Source organism: Mauremys mutica, chromosome 5, assembly GCF_020497125.1.
Source record: "Mauremys mutica isolate MM-2020 ecotype Southern chromosome 5, ASM2049712v1, whole genome shotgun sequence".
In the NCBI taxonomy this organism is placed as follows: Eukaryota; Metazoa; Chordata; order Testudines; family Geoemydidae; genus Mauremys; species Mauremys mutica.
In genome coordinates, this window is record NC_059076.1 from 77,822,807 (window position 1) to 77,845,613 (window position 22,807).

General features: G+C 37.3%; 1 protein-coding gene across 4 annotated transcripts in view; it reads left to right on the top strand.

The window, feature by feature from the left end:
• WDR17 (WD repeat domain 17) overlaps positions 1-22,807 on the top strand; it is a 100,754-nt gene that overhangs the window by 38,067 nt on the left and 39,880 nt on the right. For all 4 annotated transcript variants that reach the window (XM_045018374.1, XM_045018372.1, XM_045018373.1 and 1 more), the window contains 8 exons: positions 3,009-3,137; positions 4,786-4,969; positions 7,364-7,594; positions 14,427-14,678; positions 15,268-15,390; positions 17,099-17,286; positions 19,991-20,159; positions 22,077-22,168. In XM_045018374.1, coding sequence (XP_044874309.1) covers positions 3,009-3,137; positions 4,786-4,969; positions 7,364-7,594; positions 14,427-14,678; positions 15,268-15,390; positions 17,099-17,286; positions 19,991-20,159; positions 22,077-22,168 — 1,368 coding nt within the window. The remainder of the gene's footprint in view (positions 1-3,008; positions 3,138-4,785; positions 4,970-7,363; positions 7,595-14,426; positions 14,679-15,267; positions 15,391-17,098; positions 17,287-19,990; positions 20,160-22,076; positions 22,169-22,807) is intronic.

Consider the following 22,807-nt stretch of genomic DNA (forward strand, 5'->3'; position numbering starts at 1 on the left):
AAAGGCTTTGCATCCCGTTACTGATACATTCAGCTACCCAGACTTCTTTATATCATTTAAAAATACAGAGTACTACGTGCAATACACCATGCAAGCACATTGAAGGAAAGAGTGGGGCTGTCTCTAATGCATAATTGCTGTTTTCTTGTGGTTGATGAGGGTAATCGTAAGCCCAGTGTGAGAACCCCTTCCTCTCCCTGCATGAGCTCTGGAATGGAGCTTTAAGCCTTGGAAGTCTCCCTGTCTTTAGGCTTTTAAAATTATATTTTCCTGCTGACTGAATTTCAGTGAGCCATGGTATAATCCAGCTAAAGGGAAAGGGAACAAGAAATGTTGTTAAAATGAAAGCTTTACTTAATACTTTGCATTTCAAATGCTTTAACTGTTTTTCCATCTTTTCTGGATCTTTAATAAAAGGTTAAAAGGATTTTTAATGGTGTGTTTGCCATGCTACTAAGCAGGCTGAGATCTCTTTATACCAAACCATGTATAACTTGTTTAACACTGTTTAATGTTGGACAGTGACTGAGTTTTTTAACACCTTTGGCTCATTTATTCCCTCTAACTTAATACAACAAGCCCCTTGCCCACCACTCCAAGGCACTATTCCTAACACTGGCCGCCAATCCTCTTTGCTCTCAACCCCAGCTACCAGGCCTCCCCTTCCCGTAATAATGATGTTGGCTCTGGTACTTTCTGCAGACTTAAGAAGTTGACGTTGCATCAGCTGACGCTTAGTTTGTATTTGAGAGGTTATTTATATATATATATATATATATATATATATATATATATATATATATATATATATATAATGAGCTAGAGACTTTACCTTGTTTTTTTAAATGAAAGCTTAGATATTGCAGAAGCTGATGGCCCACACTTGAGGAAAGAGTCCTCCTTGCCCAATGTGAGTGGATTTTGCAAGCCACAGGGTGAACCACTTCTTAAGGAATTTTCTCTCCAAGCTTCCCAGTCTGATTTCACACTTTCCCTATTGTAATTGGTTGCATGTTAAAGTAATATTAGGACAGTCTTAATGTGGAAAATAAACAATAACTTACTATAATGTGATAGGTATGGATCTTTAGTTGTGTACGCTTATTTTTGTATTGGTGCTATTTATTTCCTTTGCTTTGACTTTACCCTGTCAATGCTTAACTAATAGTAATTAGTATTCAATCTCCCCTTCAATTCCTGAAGCCCCCACTATTGTAATCTCACTTTGGAGTCACTTTGGAGTTTGGATATGTCATCATGTGTTTTTACTATCCCTCCACTTTTTGTGTCCTCTGCAAATTTAATCATGGCTGAAATTATGCCAGAGAAACACACAAAAAGAAAGGCATGAAGCAGTGATGTTGTTGTGTGTTTGGAATCCCTAAAGTGTCCTAGTCTGGATTAGTCCTACACTAGTAGGAATGTTCACTGCTTGGAAACTAGAGAGCCAGGGTGGGTGAAATACTGTCTTTTATTGGACTAACTTCTGATGGTGAAAGAGACAAGTTTTTGAGCTACAAAGAGCTCTTCTTCAGGCAAGCTTGGAAACTGACAGATGCTTCATACTAAGACCAAAATGGAAGCACTTAGAAGTGTTCTGTGGACTACTGGAGGCTGTAAAACACCATTGGGGAACCACTGATCTAGAGTGCAAAGGATTTGTCTCTCTCTCTCTTCTCCCTCCCTCCCGCCCCCACTGTCACTTGGACCATAGATTAATTCATATGTTTCCAAAACCTACTATTTCTGATTTAAAAAATTAAATGAGGGCACATTGTCAACTCATGAAAAGTGCCTGTGGATGGGAATTGCACAGCTAATGCACTGTGTGTTGAGTTGAGAATATGCTTCACTGTTCTTAAAGAACTGTAAAAATGTTTTAATCTTTGTATTAAATATAAGTTTTATATATTAATATACATAAAAATTGTTTTGGAATTTTTAAGGCACCAGTACACTTCATTAGTAATCTGTATCTCCCACTGAGAGTGAGATTGTGATATCATACCCTGCTTTGTTTTACCCTGCAGTAATTAATTTGTAGGGAGGAATAGAGGTTAAATGGTTTGTTTTTGCAATTGCTCTCAGTATAGCAAAGATGATTTATGTGCAGATATGTGTGCTGTCTTGGTCATGGGGCACTATATGAAGGATGTGAATGGGCTGATTCACTATCTCATCCCCAACAAAACTAGTAACTGAGACACAATAACAAAGCATAAATCTCATCTCAAGCTTCCTTCTTGAACTTGGTTTTCCCTGTGGGACCTATTCTCTCTCTAGAGCCACTCCCATAATGATCCAGCAGTACTTCTGCAGTGTTATTCATGTGTCTAATACCTACTAACAAGGTGGGTCAACAGGAGAGTCCTGTTACAAAGCGGTAAGATTGTGTCCACAAAGACGTTTAACAATACATTAACATATGTCAGTTGTCTTCCTATTTATTTTTCCTGATGCATTTTAAATCTTTTATTGTAGATGTAGAATACTGAGAAGATACGAAAAATTACCTTTTCACTGATCCAAAGAGAAAGAGTAGGAATTAAATAATTAGTCTATAATGGTTTAAAAATTCAAGAAAAAAATCATGAAAAATACGTTGCTTAATTTGTTTTACATTGAGCTGTTTGGTACACGATGTATTTTACCCACATATTTTTGTGGGGAATTAGATTTAAGAATAGAAAATGTTGAATTTTACTACAGGAAATAACAAAAAGAAATACTGGGACAGATCCTCAGCTGTTCTGAATCAGCTCTATTGTCTTCAATTGTCTCTTCCTGCATGTATGTTTGCCAATGGACTTAAACCCCTTTCCTTGCATAGTATGAATATCTGCATGGTTTTATTCCTGGTATTTTCATTGTATCTCAGAAAACATATAGCTTTGTTTTATAAAATTCAAGGATATATTTGTAAACATATTGTTGAACAAAAGTGCATTGTTGGCTCATTAAAAAAGTGTCCTGTCTATTTCTCAGTTCCATATATTTATTTTTTATAGGCAAAGATGTCACAGGTTAAGCAAGTGGGCCTTTTAGCTGCTGGATGTCAGCCTTGGAACAAAGATGTATGTGCTGCTAGTGGGGACAGATTTGCTTATTGTGCCACGCTTGCTATTTATATTTACCAGGTAAGATTACTTTTTTTCTCAATAAACCACTTACTTTAGAACAATGGTTCTTTGCTTTCTACTTCACTTTCATCCGTTTCAAGAAATGTTCTTGTAGTAGTTTTGAAGTGTGATTATAGTCAGAAAAATGACTGTGTAGAACTGGCATCTTTTTACTCAACAGATCTACTCCAAAACAATTAAAAAAAATATTGTTACAATTTGTTACTCAGGTCAGCATTGCAGAGCCAGTGTAGGTATGAGAGAGGGAGCAAGATTCCATGCTGGCTTGTGCATCACTTTCAGAATTGTGTAGCATTGATAAGGAAATGTCAGGATTAGATTAACTGCATGCTCTCCCTTAAATAGAACATAGTGGGGAAACAGGAAGTGGGCCCAGAGGAGTTCCTGGTATACTCTGATGAGACCGAGCTGGTGTGGGGTGTGTGCAAGCTGCATTTGTTTGTTTTTTATATTAACTTTAATAAACTCCCAGTTTTAAATCCATCTCTGGTTTGGGAGTGTAACAATTGTTCATAATAGGGTAAAACATCTCTGCAGCAAATAGAGTAAGTGAGGTGCATATTATGGCGCTCAAGTGAGGGGATAAACTGAAGCCTTGCCCGCTGCCTGTGGGCTGCAAAGTACTAACCATTGTTTATACTGCCAAAAAAATGAGTATTACAAATGGCATACAAAATATAGTCAAAATTATAGTATCCATTAATACAATACGTATTGTATTACATATTGGTACAACAAACCTTGTATACTGGAGCTTCTCCCTGGATCATTTCCCCTTCTTTGCTGTACTAAACCAAAAAAGCAAGCTAAGGACAGTGAACCACAAAATATACATGAAAGTAATATTAATAGTTTGACTTACGGTGAAAAAATCAGAGTTACATTTTTACTATGTCTTTAATCAATCATGTTGTGTTAAAATGAGACAAACATAGGTTGATCCATAAATTCTGGAGCTTCTGGATTTGAAGGGTTGGATACACATTAGTGGCACTAAATAAAGGTTCCTGGAGATTATGTTGATTGCTCGATATTGCAAACTCCCACTGATTTCACTCAAAGCAAGATGAGACCCACTGTGTTTTATAAATCACTATATCATGAGTAAATGTTTTAGGCTGATTCAGTAGCTTTCCATTAATTCCAGTGTCAAATTGTTATTTGTCTATGATTAGAGCAAGGTTCCAGGAATCATAAATTCTGTTCTCAGCTCTGCCACTGACTGGCTGTGTGACGTAGGACAAATCTCTTTGTGCTCCAGTTTAGCCATCTGTAAAATAGGTATAATACCTGTAAAGTACTTTAAAATGCTGATATGAACAGTGCTATAGAAGTGAAATAAAAGAATAAATGAAACACATGGAAGTAATTTTTTAGGAGGGAGGGGAGGGGCCTAACTGAATATTGACACATTTTCCCTGCAAATAAAATTTATATGGACCTAGCTTATTAAAGTTGCAAATACTCGGACTTGTTAAATGCAGTGGAAATCAAATTGTAGTCTTTTAAGTATGGTAAGCTTCATATTCTTGTCCATTAGTGACTTGAGCTGCTACACTATCCAACTTAGCAATATATGCCATAGATATTAAGCGAGTTTACTGAAATTTGAGTATCTAAAATACATTTGTTTTGTTTTTTTTAGTTGGATCACCGATACAATGAATTCAAACTCCGGGCAATTATGTCTGAGCATAAAAAGACAATCACAGCAATATCTTGGTGTCCCCACAACCCTGACATGTTTGCAAGTGCCAGTGCAGATAATTTAGTGATCATTTGGAATGTGGCTGAACAAAAAGCTGTTGCAAAACTGGACAGTACAAAAGGTATCGGAGACACAGAGGTTTATTTCTTATAGCTCTTCATCTTTAAAATAGCAGAAATACTCGCAATGTACTAAATGTTGAATGATTGGTAGAGACATTTTTTGAAGTTGAGCAGTTATAGATGGAGCACAAAATTCTTTAGCCTCACTTCTACTGTAGTTCATTATAGAATATGATAAAACAGAATGTTTTTGTACATTGTTCTGAACTGTATAGTAATTGCTGAAAAACTGAATTTTTCAACTCTTCTTACAGCAAAAGCAGCCTTTCAAAATGCATTAAACTCAGCGCAAGTTTATTTGTTTTTTATTGGCAAGTAAAATAGTATAAATTATCATCAATCATCATACTGAAATGTAGGCAATTATGATTTATGATTTGGATATGAATTTTCATGACAGTTTTGCAAGGCTGAACACAAATAAAACCTGGTCTACAACAATAAAACCAGGGCCGCCCAGACTGGGCGGGGGGGGACAATTTGCCCCAGGCCCCGGGTCCTGCAGGGCCCCCCACAAGAATATAGTATTCTATAGTATTGCAACTTTTTTTTATGGAAGGGGCCCCCGAAATTGCTTTGCCCCAAGCCCCCTGAATCCTCTGGGCGGCCCTGATAAAGGCTGCTGTTCAGATGAGGCTATTTACAAATAATGATCACACTTAAATTCTATCTAAAATATAGTTTTTGGTTCAGTTTAGATGAACATCCGAATGTGCAGCTAGCTCTTCTCAAAAGTGTGAAACTGTTGATCCAACCCTGTTCTCTTCCCATGTGTTTTCCAATAGGCTGAGTGTAATAACTTCCTCGGCAACAAGCCCGAGTTCCTTCCCTGCAAGCAGCTAGTGCACCCCAGGTGCTTTCCTGCAGTCAGTTTCTTCAACATGTGCCCTCTTCGATCGTGTACCTTTTCAAGTTCTGTTAGGTCCAGAAGGTCTGGGAGCCTCTCTTGGGCTTCTCAAACTTTCTGGTGCTCTGAGGCTTCCCATTTTGTTATTTTCTAGAATATATGGCATGCCTTTGAAAACCTTACACACTGTGAGATCTAAAGGTCACATGAAAGCACAGATAGTGGGCAGGGAAATCTGAATTGATTCAGAATTTACTTTTGCTCAGGATATGGGTTAAAATCAGTACTGGTACTTATTTTTTTAAGAACCAGTTGATCAATCCTAAATTACCAGAGTCCATGACTGAATTTGAAGGAGATGGTTTCCATATCCCAGTTATGTACCTCCTATGTTGCTCACCACTTTTATTTTCAGAATAAACTGTTTGTGTTAAAACCCCTTATGAACTTTACATTCGTAGCATATCAGATATCTCTGATGGTACTGTTACAAAAAAGTACCCAAATAAAATGTGCATGGGAGGCTTGGGGAAATATATGTTATTGAGATTGTTCTTTGATCACACCTTGCAATCTAATTTTTATGATTATGTGAAGTATTGCAGTGTGGGAAATGCTGAGGTCACAATTACAACGTGGATACTTGAAGTTGAAGTTAGGTGCCTATGTCCATATCTAATCACCTAAAGAAAAGTGATCCGATTTTCAGAAGCGCTGAGCACCTACAGCTCCCACTGATTACAAAACTTTAAAGTTCAGGTGCAATTATCTGCTCCTGTAGTCTTAGATCAGGTGTACACTGCCACTTATTTTGGTGTGAATAAGCCACTCCCCTGAGCGACATAATTTACACTGGCCTAAGTGCTGGTGTGAACAGCACTATGTCATCAGGAGAGCTTCTCCCGCCAACATAGCTACTGCTTTTTGTGGAGGTAGATTTATTATGCCGATGGGAGAGCTCTCCCCTGTCAGCATAGAGCATCTTCACCAGATTTGCTACAGGGGGCACAGTTGCATCGGTGTAGCTGTGCCAATGTAGCGCTTCTAGTGTAGACTAGCCCACTGTGATTAGACTTCCTGGGTTTTTGCCAAAACGTAAATACATTTTGTAAAAGTTTGCAAGTGGTTTTGTTTTTTAACTGATTAATAACAGTGCATTACTTTTACTGTAAAGTAAGTATTTGTGTAAGGATAAACGTATAGCATATAGGAGCAGGCTAATCTTCAGTCATATGAATAACTCCCTTTGACACTAGTGGAAGTTATGATGTGTACCACAGTATGGTCGTCTGCCATGTAGTACATAAACTTTTCACTCTTTGAAAATGTGTAAGTAGAGTTTACTTTTATGCCAGGCCAAGTACACACAGTTGCCTACGCTTAGCCTGAAGTCTGTAAAATATTTTTAATGTATTACTTTCCTAGTAATTTAAGATCTGTAGCTTTTCAAGACCAATGTCAGTAATGGGCTAAGAATATTTGATAGATAATAGCATTCTGCATTTCAAATGCTAGTTCTTACATGGTTTTCTTTTAAATGTTTCAGGGGTTCCTGCCTCACTTAGTTGGTGCTGGAATGCAGGCGATGCAGTTGCATTTGTTTCCCATAGAGGCCCATTGTATATTTGGACTATCTCAGGACCAGACAGTGGGGTAGCTGTACATAAAGAAGCACATAGTTTCTTGTCAGACATTTGTCTATTTAGATGGCATCCAAAGAAGAAAGGAAAAGTAGTATTTGGACACACTGATGGAAGTCTTTCGATTTTTCAACCAGGTGAAAATTTACTTGATAAAGTAATTATTGGCCACTGTACGATTTTTTTGTTATATTCTCTAGTTTAGATTTTATAAAAACTTTTATATAAAATTTGTTCAGAGTATAGTAGTGTTACTACTCACTGCATATGACAAAAATACATCTGATTAGCTCGAGAAAATTCAGAATCTTTTGTTTTTTATACTGAATCCTATTTGGTTATCAAATCAACACTGCATCTTTGAAATGTGTATAGTAAGCTGATTCTGAGGGTATGATAACAGCCCTCTACTCTAAACTTTTGATCTGCCCCTGTACTGATGTTTGCCAGGAAGTTCTGATCTCCTAATTTTATTTATTTGGATTGTTAGTTATTGAATGTTCTAATTGTTCAATGTTCAATCCTCTACCCCCATTTTTGTAAACAAATCAGCAATTGGGAACCCAGATCTAAGATTCTGTCTCCTATTAAAGCATATCAGGGCAAAGAACTGTCTCTTTAATTTATCTGTAATGCACCTAGCACATTTTTGTGTGCTTTATAAATAGCACAGTGTTGTATTAAATGCACATTCCTTGAAGGAGTATGTGGAGTTTTCCTTTGGAGCTAAGTAGTTAATTCTCTTTTTCATACGTGCCTCACTGCTTGGTGAGGAAAGCCGACCCTCGGTGATGACCATTCTTGTGTCCCAGGGTATGTATTTTTCTCTTGCTCTGACAAATGACTTTGAATATTAGGGGAGGAAGAATCTCCTTTAAACCAGATGTGAGTTTTTGGACAGTGCTAAAAACCATGCTAGAATTCTTGTATTTCTCCTTCTGCTGCTCTTTGTACCAAATTAGCACTTCCAAAGGCTATACTTTTTCTGATACTATGCATTACTTCTAGTAGTGCTGTCTCAGCCTAATGGAAAGGATCAGTAAAAAGAAAATATGATTTACTGTTGGGTCATGTACACACATATGGGTTTGGCCAAAATGATTTGAAGGTGAAAATAGGAGTAATAGATTTAGGAATTAGATATTTCAAGAGTGTAAGAAACTTGCAACGGTAAGTAGAACTCTAGCTAACATGGCAAATAATAATGTGAGTTTTTACCACTTGATGTCAGCATTATTCCTTACTCTTGGGGAAATCTCAGCTCCCAGCAGCATATAATTGACTTAAGATTAAACCAGGGGGAACAGTGGGGGGGCAAAAAAACCTAACTTGTTTCAAGACTGAGCTTGATAAATTTATGGAGGAGATGGTATCAGGAGATTGCCTACAATGGTATGTGGCCCATCTGCGACTGCTAGTAGCAAAAATCCCCAATGACTGGAAATGGGGCATTAGATGGGGAGGGCTCTGAGTTACTACAGATAATTCTTTCCCAGCATATGGCTGGTGGGTCTTGCCAGGATGCTCAGGGTTCAACAGGTTGCCATATTTGGGGTTAGGAAGGAATTTTCAGCCAGGTCAGATGGGCAGAGACCCGGGGGGGGGGTTTCGCCTTCCTTTGCAGCATGGTTCACTTACTGGTTTAAACTAGAGTAAATGATGGATTCTCTCTAACTTGATGTCTTTAAATCATGATTTGAGGACTATAGTATCTCAGCCACAGGTGATGGGGCTATTACTAGAGGGGATAGCTGAAGTTCTGTGTCCTGCAATGTGCAGGTCAAACTAGATGATTACAGTGGTCCCTTCTGGCCTTAAAGTCTGGCCTATGAGTGTAAACACAGAGGTATAGCCTACAGTTTTCTGATTAGGATTGTTTTGATTTGAGTGAGATCATTATTACAACTTGGACTCATTCACTGGAGCCTTTTTCTATAGAATAAAATCTAGCAATTTTACATCACTCTGCTATGCCTAAAATATAAATTCCACACTTTTGCATTCAAGCAGAGAATATAATTAGTTGACGTCTCAGACCCTGCAAAGAGTTTAGCATGTGAGTAACTTTACTTACTTGAATAGTCCCATTATAGCAAATAGGACTACTCACAAGAGGAAAGTTAGGCTGTGCATAAGTGGATCAGACCCTAAATAAGAAGATGAATACTAAATAGTTGCTAGAAAACCCTTATTAAGACAGTCTGAGCCAGAAGATAGTTTAGCTCTCACTGAGGATTGCTCTGATTTGAGAAAATTTGCTTACAATAATAAATCTGAATATTTAAATTCACAAGATTTCTTGGATTTGCAACTGTGATGGCTACCATTGTATTACCATGCTGACTTTGAAAAGAGAGAAATGAGTTTGTTTCTTTGTTCTCTAAAAATGTAGCATAGAGCCAATAGCTGATTTTTACCCTTCTATTGATGCCACAAGGACAGCCTACCCCAGGTCAACACCACACTGACCTACAGACGCAGGTCCTTTCTGTACATGGTGAAATAGCTACAAATAGTTTTCAAAATGGACAAATTTATGATTTGTCCATCTCATAAAGAGGAAGACTCGTTCAAGCTCACCATCTACTTCAGAAGATAATACAAAACATAATAAGGTTATATACAAGAATGATTCATTGATACCATGAGATCTTGGAACTCTCAAAATAGCTCAATTGAAATTAATTTTCCTAAAATAAATATTGGAGGTGTGCTGAGTTGTTTTAATGAAAAGTGGTGCACGAGCTGGCCATGATTGCAGAGGCGATGCATAACTGTTGATGGGGGAGAGGGGGCATAATTTAAAGGTTCTGGGGGGGTATGTGACCACCCCACAGAGATTTTCAAACTGTGGGGCATGCCCCCTCGGGGGGAGCAGGGGAACATTGGGGAGGGGCAAGCGGTGACACCAGGTGGCTCAGGCCAGCCCTGTGCAGTGGGGCTTGAGGAGGGAGCACCACCTCCACCCCCTGAGTCATCTCAGCAGGCCACCCAGTCTGGATTTGAGGGTGAAAACCAAAAAATCAGGGAGGGGGCATGTTACCTAGCATGCTTCCCCCACATGTCACCTCTGCGAGTTTGGAATATTGTGTTAAAACTGATAAGTCTGTTTTGTTTTCCTTGGTGGGTGTATGCATACCCTAGCAATGCTGGTGGAATCGGAACTGATATTTTTTTTATCAAATCTGGATTCTGCAATTGGAAAAATGCACTTTATCAAGGCAAAGCTTTAATCAAACATGAGAAATGCTGAGTCCACTTGAATACAATGGCTGATTGGACTGCAACAAGGACAAGAGAAGCTACAGGTAATTTTTTGCTATTTCTACATTTCACATTTATATTTTCATGTCATTCTGCTGAGATTCACAAATCAAGTAGAGTCAAATCATGGATCTAGACCCAAGTCCTGCACAAAATCATACATAGAACTCCACATCCTTGATGTATCCTCAAGCCTACTCTTTAGCACCTATAAACTTTAAACCCCTTATCTTGAGGGAAACTTCAAAACTTGATGTGGTAGATCCAGCATACAAAAAACTTACTATTTTTATTATTTCAGTTTATTAATTTGCTCAATATCATTAATGAATTATGAATTTGATATTTATTTTATCGTAACTTCCTTTTTCAGATACCACAATTGCTGCTTTGGTGTCATCCTCACAAATTGAAAAAAACAGATACTATTTAAAACCTTCACAAAAATTAAACAGTTTGCTGTGATAAATGAGTTGCCTCTGAGAGATCAAGATATAATAAACATCAAGGACATAGATCTTACTCTGAACAACTCATCAGGAATTTTCTTCAACCTACTTAAGTTTACTGTTGGACAAGATCCAAAATTCAAAGATGCTCTGAAAACCATTCTGAAAAATGCAAAGTACATTTCTGCTGAAATTCAGATTGGGGCGGCCAACAGAGAGGGGTGGCACATCCGGCTCTTTGGCGGCAATTTGGCAGTGGGTCCCTCACTCCCTCTCGGAGCAAAGGACCAGCCGCCGAATTGCCACCGAAGACTGTTGCGGCGGCTTTTTTTTTTTTTTTTTTTTTTTTGCTGCTTGGGGCGGCAAAAACCCTGGAGCCAGCCCTGAAAATGTGTCCACTGTTTTACACTACTGTGTTGATTTCAAAGCCAAAAAGAGACTTATTGGAGTGGCCCGATAGCATGGCCTCACTGCTGAAGATATTACACAACAGATTTTGAAAGACCTCCATGAACTGTCTTGACCCTCAAAATACTTTATTCTTGCTTTGATGATGTAAAAGTTATATCAGTGTGCAAAGGAGGTGTTTACAAATCCTTTTACAAGAGAGATTAAAGAAGCAAATAGACACACCTTTTGAATAACCAACTACATCTGGTGGTCTCTCGTGTGTCTGACAGGAACTCAGCAGTGGCAGGTTTGTTCTCGAATTGTAATTTTCTGTACAGTTTTTTTCACAGGCATGAAATGAGTGTTCTGTATAAAGGCAAAGACTCATAGAAACAATGGATGGACTGGTCACCTGAAAACCACAGAAATAATTCACAGTAATTTGGAAGAGATTCAGAGTATTCGTCAGACTTCGTGAATGAATATGGTGCAAGAGAGATGTTGGAAGTTACACAATCACCCAAATTCTTGTTCTTAGCTGAGGTTATGAGAATGATTTTGAAAGTTTTTGCTTGTGTGAACAATTAGTTTCAGAAGGAAGTCATGCACCCTGCTAAAAGAGTTTAATTGATTACTATTGCCTGTGAAAAACTTCAACAAAAGCAAGAGATGTTTGAAGAATTTTTCCAAGATATTTGATCCAAGTACCGTGTTGTGAAAGATGTGTGTGATGAAGCATCAACATTAAGATGTGCCACCAAAAGAGCCATGGTATTGGCCCCAAAATTTCAAGATTTCATGGTCACTGAGCACTTACCAGAATCCCAAAGTGTAAATGAGCATCAAAGATCCCAAATTTGTCAAAAATTGATTGATGAAACCAGTGGTGAATTGCAAAGGAGATTTTATGAGAAGAATTCCAAGTTATACAAAAGCTTGCCAGCAATCTATTCCACCAGCTCTCTAGATGTCTTGAAAGTGGAATCACCAAGTGTTTTGATTGACTTGCTTGGATTAGATACTGAGAAGGTGACAGATGAAATGGCTGTATTTAAACCACTGATAGACGAGTGAAATTGCAAAGGATTTTAAGAAGTTCTAGGTGCTGCCAATGAATTAAAGGAGGTTTTCCCGTCTGTTTTTGAAATGTATATAGTGGGCTTGAGAATTCTATATTTAAATTGAATTGTCTATAGTGGTCTTGAGTTTGTGAGAATTCCTTTTCTTGTTTGAAAATAATTTTATCACACCCAGGGCTGAGCATGACCCATGACAGAAAGAGAAACCTAATTCTCCTGTTGTAGGAAAGTGATTTGACTTAAGAACTGAACATGATTGCCTTTGTGGAAGAATTTAGATGCCATTATCCAAGGAAATTTCAACTTTAGTTTCATGAACAATCTTTGTTACACCCCCACTTTCATGTTAAGATTTATACTTTTATATTTCTGAATCTTTGAATGTTGGAATATTTGTTATACTGAACAATCATATAAATATGTATCTTATTTTTCCTTATTTCATAAAAATAAAGTAAAAAAAATAAGCCTCTGATTGAGACTATGGTTTTCGCTAAGTACATGAACTTTTGAAGGCAAGCGCAAAAGCACCTCTTGTCATGCAGTCCTCTACCCCATGTTAATGTGCTAGCTATGGGCCTGAGACAAACTAACAGAAATGTATATCAATTTATGCACCTATTCACTGTTATCCAGTCTGATGTGTATTATTTTCCCCAACAGCAGCAGAAACAGGTGGTGTTTAATTCTACCTCATAAGTACCATACACCTCTAAGCAAACACACCTACCAAATTATAGTGTGAATTATTTTAATACTCAAAGAAAAATGTTCCCCAGTGAACAGACTTTTTGATTCAGTTTTTTAATGCTAACTGAAGTAGTTTTTGTTCTACGTCAGTGATTAAATGAAATCCATCAGAGGGATAACAGATAGCTTTTAGTATTTGTCAAAATGTGACAAATTAATGGCATTCCTAGTTGTCAAAATTTAAGGGTAGATAAAAGCTGAATAAATTTAGAGGTAATTAATTAATTCATTGTTTCTAGGAAAGTAGCACAGCATGTTCATTTATTTATTTTGAATAGAACACCATCACTTTAAAAAACAAAGATTTGTGTTATCTGTGAGTGGGATTGTTTTTTGTAATATCAAAAATCAGTGCTAGCTTTCCATAATATTGGATAATGATTATCATAACACAAGTTACTGGGCTCACTGCTGGGGTAGCTGAGTGATATTTGATGTGCTGATATATACTGGATGTCAGTCTAGATGATGTAAGGGTCCCTTCTGGTATCATCATACTCAGACTCTATTTGTTATTTATCCACTCCTGAATTTGAACAAATGTTACAAAAACAATTATCCATTTACATTTGAAAAAAAATGTTATGATGTTGATTACTCTGACTCATTATCACCGTCTTTCTCCTGGTTTATATCACTCTTCTTTGCTCATATTTTATTTTGTTTGTGCAGATATATTTACCTAAAACCAGCTTGCATCTGGGGCCTGATGCTGCAAATCCATGAATAAGGGTTTGCAGGATCTAAACATGTGAACATGAACAGCCATTTTCAGTCTATTTTTTCTATTATTAAGATAAAAAGGAAGCAGTGGAAATGTCTGCTGGAGTCAGAACGACCTTTGTTAGTAAGTGCAGCAGAGGATGAGCTTTGCTGGCTTCACTAGTACAGCCTGTGGAAGAAGCTACAGAGTGTGTTGGGGGGAAATATGGATTGTTTGCCAGCCTAAGCAGACATAACAAAACCATGCATAAATCACTGTAATTGATGCACATTATATCTAACTTAAGGTGGTCTGTTGCCTTTTGCTTTTAAAGGTTCTAAGAGTCAGAAACATGTCCTAAGACCAGAGTCTCTTGAAGGAACAGACGAGGAGGATCCAGTGACAGCCCTGGAATGGGACCCTCTGTCGACTGACTATCTTCTTGTTGCTAATTTACATAATGGCATTCGACTAGTTGATTCTGAGTCTCTCTGCTGTATCACAGCATTTAATTTTCCTAGTGCAGCAGCATCAGTTCAGTGCTTAGCCTGGGTTCCTAGTGCTCCTGGAATGTTTATTACTGGAGGTAATCTTTTCTTATTGTTGATAGTTTATTGAATGGTTATAAATATAGCATTGAATCTCCAAAATAGGTACTGTACTTCATGTTTAATCTTTTCTATACCTTTGACTTTAATATCAATAGAAACCGAAATATTTTAACGTATTCTAGAAAAAATGAATGCATAAAACAGATGCAAACAGTTTTGCCATGGGTTTATCAGCGTGGATTACAATTTGCTGGGGGATGGGCATAAGCAAGCAAGCCATTCCCCACTCCCCCGCTTCCATTTCTGTTGTTTTTGGAGCTCACTTGTTTCAATCCTTTCTCCTTTCTGAACCAGAGAGCAAAGGGGAAATTGTGGTTGAATTGTGGGAGAATTGTTGGAGTAGTAGAGAGAGAGGAAGGGTGAATTAGAGAATATTTTATGCTGTTGTTGATAGGTTTACCCTCTGTACTCAAAGAATGAAGATGTAAAAGCATGCTTGTAACATTATTTTAAGAGTATACATTTAATTCAATGTTTCACTTTTTGATTAATTTGGTGCTTAAATTATGTACATTGTTTATGTAGAAAAAATATTAATAAATGGAGCTCTTTTTAAAATCTCAGATTCTCAGGTTGGAGTGTTACGTATTTGGAATGTTTCACGCACAACACCTATAGATAATTTTAAGTTGAAGAAAACAGGGTTCCATGGTTTACATGTGCTCAATTCTCCTCCAAAGAAAAAGTGTAAGTATATATTTTATTATTGTAATTCAGTGCAGTGGTTGCAAGTTAAAATAATATAGTCCTTTCTCTTTGTGTCTGACCCTGTACACCCTAATCAAAACTCCCTGACTTTGGATCTACTTCTGCAGTTGTTAATCAAAACAGTTCTTGACACCAATGCATTTTTGGGCAGACTAAGTGCTATTAGACCAAACCTTTTGTTAAGTTCTTCCTTATTCGGCAGTCCCTCATGTAGGAATACTACAGTCTTGCTCCCAACCCCAGTGAAGTACGATATACATTCTCTTTTTATAACAGATACCTCATAACAATATGCAAAGCTTGTAGACCCTTAGAATAACTTTACACAGTAAACAAGGTAAGGCAAGCTTGATGAGATAATATCTTTTATTGGACCAGTTTCTGTTGGTGAGAGCGACAAGCTTTTGAGCTTATACAGAGCTCTTTGGTCACACTTGATGCTGTCTGGAAGCTTCAAATCTTGTCACTCACACCAACAGAAGTTGGTCTAATAAATAGATATTACCTCACCCACTTTGTCTGTCTAATAACCTGGGACTAACATGGATACAACAACACTGCATACATGTAAAGATGTGTAATGCAAGTTGTGTATTGATTCCGGTTCTCTAGGCCTTAATAGATTAATAGTATAAAAATCAGAAAAGACATTTTGTTGAGCACATAATCTCTTACCATGAAAAAGAGAGACTGAAAGGGAAGGTTACCTACTAGCATGTTATAGCATGTCATCCACTTTCTCACTTTTATTCTATGAATTCTTCAAACTTCCTAGAACACATTTTTGCACTCTTTCATCAGCCTAGAGACAGTATTTTGAGAATGTTGCATCAAATTTAAGCTTCTTACCTCCACCTTCAAAGCTGCATATACTTATCCTCCCTTATTCAGCACCCATTGTTCCTGACCCCTCCACACTGCCGACTTTCCCACTCTTATCTGCCTATTTATCAACTTGTCCCATATTCATCTCCCTGCCTTTTTCTATGCATTGTACAGCTTCCAGATTACCAAGGCATAGATCCATATTTAAGTTCCTTTTAGAGACCCATTTCTGCCCTACTACAGATAATGAATCTAATTATCTTGTTGTTTCTGGTTCCTCTAACCTCTTTCTACCTGTTTGTTTTTCCTTAGACTATGAATTTCATTCAGGAATGGGGCCATCCCTTCTTGAATGTCTGTAGAGCACTTAGCACATCTTGGGCATTTCCAAAAACAAATAATAAAGATGATAATATTGGTCTTATTTAACTTCTGTTCTTCTGTTTTACATCAGCCACCATTTTTCTACTACCAGTACCAATTCCTGTTACTTTTGTTACTGTTAGCTTGATATTTTGAGGAACACTATCAACTTGAATTTTTTGAAGAAGACTAATTTTCAAAAATTGTGGATTCTGGCACAGCACCCTTTAAATGGTATAACCTGTTATTTTTTAAAAGTTTCTTGAATATTTTTCTAAGGGATTTCTCTTCTCCTCTGTTGATGTTTAGAAGGATTTATTGGGAGACGCACAATATTGGATATGCTCAGGCGCAGCCTCTCACCATGGAAACCTTCCTACTTGTCAGTATCAAATAGACAAATGAATTTTACAAGCCCTGACGTGAAGTGATGTAACTGCTGCTTGTTTTTAAATATGAAAAAAATAAAATGTTAATATGTTTATATCTTTTTATTAAGCACTTTCATCACATTCTCCTACTAAAAATCATCATACATCATCTACCAGTGAGGCCGTTCCACCCCCAACTCTAACCCAAAACCAAGCATTCTCTCTCCCTCCTGGCCATGCTGTCTGCTGTTTTATGGATGGTGGAGTGGGACTTTATGACATGGGAGCCAAGAAATGGGATTTCCTTAGAGATTTGGTATGTCTCCTTTCCCTGTCCAATGTTTTGAATGAAATAATAATTAACATATATACAGCATTTTTATGCACAATAATCAAGGACTGAGCATAGAGCCTACAGTGTAGTGTGCAGGCAAATCAGATCCATAAATAAAAAGGGGCTGAAGATTTAGAAACCTTGTATAACAGCTCTAGAATGTTGAACTTAATTCTTCACTACAAAGGAAGGCTGCCAAATAATGTAGGACCCAAATTTGAACTACCGTAAAACTAATATTATTTAGTGAGGGAGCTACTTCATATTTTAAATATCAGTTTAACTCTTCCCATCTCCCCTCTTCTCCCACCTCACAAAAAAAAAGTATTACTTTTTCAATAATGGATGAAGAGAAGGAGTATAATAGTTATGTGACCCTTTTTATGCTGCATGTCAATTATCCAGCCAGCACATGCGGAAAATAGTGCTGATGAGTTCACTGATGATGCTTTTAATAAACAAGGAGGTAAAAAAATGCAGTGTCATGTTGGATTTAAGTAAAAAACTAAAAAGGAGTATTGAGGAAAAAAACAATCTACTCAACTGAAAAACCCTAAGCAAAGCAGGCAAACAAATATTGTTTTCAAATATCTCATAGTGTGATCCTGCAGTCCATATGCAAGAAAAGCGTCTAGTGAAACCAGTGAGTTTTGTCTGAGTAAGCACTATGAGCAAGCCTATGAAAATGTCATAGAGAAATAGAAAGTAACACAAAAACGTTAAACTACTAACATTACTTCATAATGTCTTTTTTCAATGATCAGGCAAGAATTAGAATTAGCAGAGCAGTTTCATGCAGCAAAATGTTGGGTTACACTGAGGGTGTGTTTGCACTGGGAAAATTCAGAAATGTAATTCTTTACTGATGCAGCTCCTTTGGTAGCAACCTTGGAAGCTTTAGAATAGATAAGGCACAGGCATTTTTACTACCAGGTCATCTAATCCTGGATTATGTTATGCCACTGGTGGAGAATTACAGGTCTGGTGTATTAAAAGTGTAAACCGACATTAATTGTGTAGACCTTAGCTCCTTCACCACTGGAGATATTCCAGGAGTTTGGTAGAACTCCACCACTTAGTGTTACTGATTTTGTTAAAAATGTTTTTAATGTTTATAAATGAAGAAAATGAAATATAATTTATTAAACAAAGACTTGTTTAAATATACGGACGCTTACTGTAAGTATGACTGCAGCATCCATCCATATCCATGAAAATGGAAGCAGAAATAGGAAACCAGGAAAGAAACTATTAGAACTCAATTTCATCTGCAAGCAGCCAGTTTGTTTATTTCCACTTTTATGGAAACAGACATTATGTCTGAAAACAAAATCAGGATTTGAAAAGAATGCTTTAGAACTTTCTCTACTACTTGTGAAAAAATAAGTCCACTTTCGCAAGAGCAAGAGGTGGCCAGCTACTGAAAATTGTACCTTAGAACTTTCATGTCAGTTTCACATACTTGTTTCCAAAAAGGGTCATTATTTCGCTATAAGGCATAAAACAAACACATTTGGAATATAAGGTTTCACAGGAAAAACATAAGAAAATTGAGTTTTGAAATAGAAATGACTTTGCATTTAGGTACAGCCCAATTAATAACACTTCAGTCATAATGACTGATGCACGAAGCCAAATTCTGCTCATTTACACCTGTGCAACTCTCCAGGGGGTTGGCAGTGTTAATTTCCCCAGAGTGTGCACAGGTGCTGCTTGGAGTAGAATTTGGCCTATGACATAGTCTATTGTGCTGGGTTTTTTAAATCCTTTGGAAGAAGAGAGAGAGGAGAGATCCAGATACTTATTATACCTTTTACTATTAACTGATTAGCTGAAAAGTATGGCTCTGTTGGAGCCTGTAGTTGATTTGGTAGGTTTTATTTTAGTGTTGCATTCAAGTGAAGGATCATTGCCTTTTTCCATTATAGTTTTCACTCACATAGTTTTCAGTTACTTAAAACTCAGCAATTCTTTTGCTTTATGGTAAGACTTCTAAAGAAAATATAATGGTGAAAATTGGTTAAGCATTTTTTTAAAATCTAGAAATAAAAAAAGTGTTTGGCAATTTAAGGAATTAGCTCTCAACCTTTCAAGATCACTGTACCCCTTTCAGGAGTCTAATTTGTCTTGTGTACCCCAAGTTTCACCTCACTTAAAAACTACTTGCTTACAAAATCAGACGTAAAAATACAAAAGTGTCACAGAACACTATTACTGAGAAATTGCTCACTTTCTCATTTTTACCATAGAATTATAAAATAAATCAATTGGAATATAAATATTATACATACATTTCAGTATATAGTATATGGAACAGCATGAGCAAGTCATTGTCTGTATGAAATGTTAGTTTGTACTGATTTCACCAGTGCTTTTTATGTAGCTTGTTGAAAAAACAGGCAAATATCTAGATGAGTTGATGTACCCCCTGGAAGACCTCTGTGTACCCCATGGGGTACATGTACCTCAGGTTGAGAACTGCTGGTTTAAGGCCCTATGTAAATCTTTAAATAGCATGCTAAAATATTAATATAAAATGTTGATATAGATGTAAATATGTTAGAGAACTACAGTAAAGAGTTAAAACTACAGAAAATAAGGTTAGCTTATCAATTACATCAACTGTGTTCATGTGAGAAAAATCTTTAATGTACTAGTATTCATTATTTTTATTATGTCATTTTAGGGACATGTTGAAACCATCTTTGACTGTAAATTCAAACCCGATAACCCTGACCTTCTAGCTACAGCATCATTTGATGGGACAATAAAAGTTTGGGATATAAACACTTTAACAGCAGTCTACACCTCTCCTGGGAATGAGGGGGTCATTTATTCTCTTTCTTGGGCTCCAGGTAAGAGTATTAGATTTTAGGCATAAATATTATATGATTATTGAAATTTTCTGCACAAAATGCAGTTGTGCTGATGAATTCAAGTAAATGCTCATGTAATTCTCAAGTTTGCAAGCTGGAATGTACATGCTCTTCTGTCAATCCCTAAGGAAAAATCCTTCCCTCTCCTCAACATCTATTTGTAAAAGGCCCTGATTGCACCAGAACCAGGGCAGTTTTGCTTCACTGGAGTGGAGGTAGGATTTGAGAAACCTGTGCAAGGACTTTCTTCACGTATTCATTGTGGGTCTGAAGGGGAGAGGCTACCTACCAGCAACTGTTGATCTTAGTCATACTCTGGAAGATGTGTCCCCAAGCCCAACTAAGGGTGTTGTTCAGAGCTTCTAACTTAGGCAGAATTCCCATTGACTACAGTGTCAGTTTTGCCAAAGTGCTGAAAGGGGCCCTTTGGAGGAATCTTCCTCAAAACATCATGTCCACGTAGCTATGCTTCTGCTGGCGAGTCTTCCAGGGGACAAGAAGATGAATTTTTCCCTATCCAATAGACCAACAGCAGAGCTCTTCTATAATTACAACGGCCTCAAATCTGTAGCAGTTACTTATTAGGTCATGCCAACCACTCCATCACCCTTACACAAATAAATGTGTTAGTCTCTAAGGTGCCACAAGGACTCCTCATTGTTTTTGCTGATACAGACTAACACGGCTACCACTGAAACCTGTCACAAGGGTGACTGGAATCCCCCATTCTTTTCTTTATGCCCTGCATTAGTAGTACTAGGAGATATGTCATCATCAAATACAAATACATACAACAGAAATGTATTTGTAATTTGATTTGTGGGAAAGAAATAACTTTATCTGAAAGAGAAAATGTTGATCTCTTTCCACTTTTTGGCTTGCATCATCCCCCAAATACATTAGCTCCCACGCGTACAATATTTGCCAACATTTGAATTTGATCTGGAGAAAGAACTTGAACATACTGGTTTCTCTTTCCCCTCCTCCATAACTCCACCTACTTGAATATCTTTTCTGTTCCCCTGGGTCCTTCTCCAGATTTTCTCCTCTTAGTCCCTTAAGTATAATCCAAAATTCATTATTTCTGCACCATATAGGTGTTTTCTGTATGAGATGAGCCTGGTTAATAGCACCAGTTTCTGTTCTGGGATTGAGTCACAGTGGTGAGAAAGTGGAGACTTGTGTTTCTGTGTCTTATTCCCTGTTGTAGAATGTATACAGTAATGATTCCCTATATCATAGGAGTACTGTGAAAATGAATTCACAAATGTGTTTGAAGTACTCAGGTATTACAGTAATGGGGGCTATAGGGATAGATAGTAGTGGAATCTGATGGTCCAAGACTGGAAGTAATTTAAAAATAAAAGTGATTGCTCAAGTGTCCTCACATCTGTCTTATGTGTGCCCAACTATGAGAGAGAGAGAGAGAGAGAGAGTACTTTTTCTGCTGTTCAGACAGGTTTAAAATTAAACTACATAATTTTCTGCAGGTGGTTTGAGCTTTAAGCACTAGACATCGTGTGGCATTTATAGTTTCAAAGAAAGCCTATGGACAACAAAGTGCTGTCAGGTGGTACATCTTGTCCTCTCTCTGCATTCAGTGCATGGGGTTGGCATGGGACTTGAGTCATGTTTGCAACCAGTCAGTGTCTACCTTGCACAGCAGTGCCTAGAGTAGGAGGGTAGAACACAAAAGGCTTTTGTTGGAACTGTTGCTTCTGAACTAGTGTCAAGTCCCCTGCAAATTCTGGGCTCTGATTGTGAGGCTACATTGCTAATCTGCCATTGCTATCATATAGTTATGTCTTTCTTTAATTAAAATGGAAAATTATATATATAAAAATAACACTGATATTGTACTCATTATAATGTGTCTTTAATGTCTGTTCCTCCAAGGGGATTTGAACTGCATAGCTGGTGCAACCTCCAGGAATGGTGGTTTTATCTGGGATGTCCCTAGAGGCAAAATGGTAACCCGCTTCAGTGAGGTGAGATGAGTTTATTTTGCTTGGTTTCTTAAATGTAAGCTAGTGGCTCCCTCTAGTGCTGATCTAGATAAAGCTGGATCAGTGTTTGTATGTTTTAAAAAGGTATGTAACTTAACTTAAAAATATAGCCAAATGTATTACACCCAGTCTGAGCTCTGGAACAGGTACGACTCACTTCTTTAACTTGGATCCATCACTTCAATATCATTGCTTTACTAGTTGACTTACAGAGGTTCCAAAAGCAAAGTGGAATATTTCCTCTCAAAAGCACATGCATTCTATTCTATTCTATTCTATTCTATTCTATTCTATTCTATTCTATTAATCTTTGGACTCAAAATATATCAAAATATAATGTAGTAGTGATTATTGCTACCAGATATAAAACTCGGGTTTAATTTATGGTCCTGAGGTCTCACTCCAGAATGACAATGCTGCATTAGCAATGCACTGTTATTTAATTATTGATTTAGACTTATAAAAATCTGTATTAAGTGCCCCTCTTGTGGTCTTGCATTACCTGGAATCTTAGTGGTGGTCAGTTCAGGTCCTGGAGCACTGATGTAATTTGCTCCTGGCATAAAGCTCTGTTTAATAAGCTGGTTGCACCATTCTGCACTAACTTCAGTTTTCAAGTGG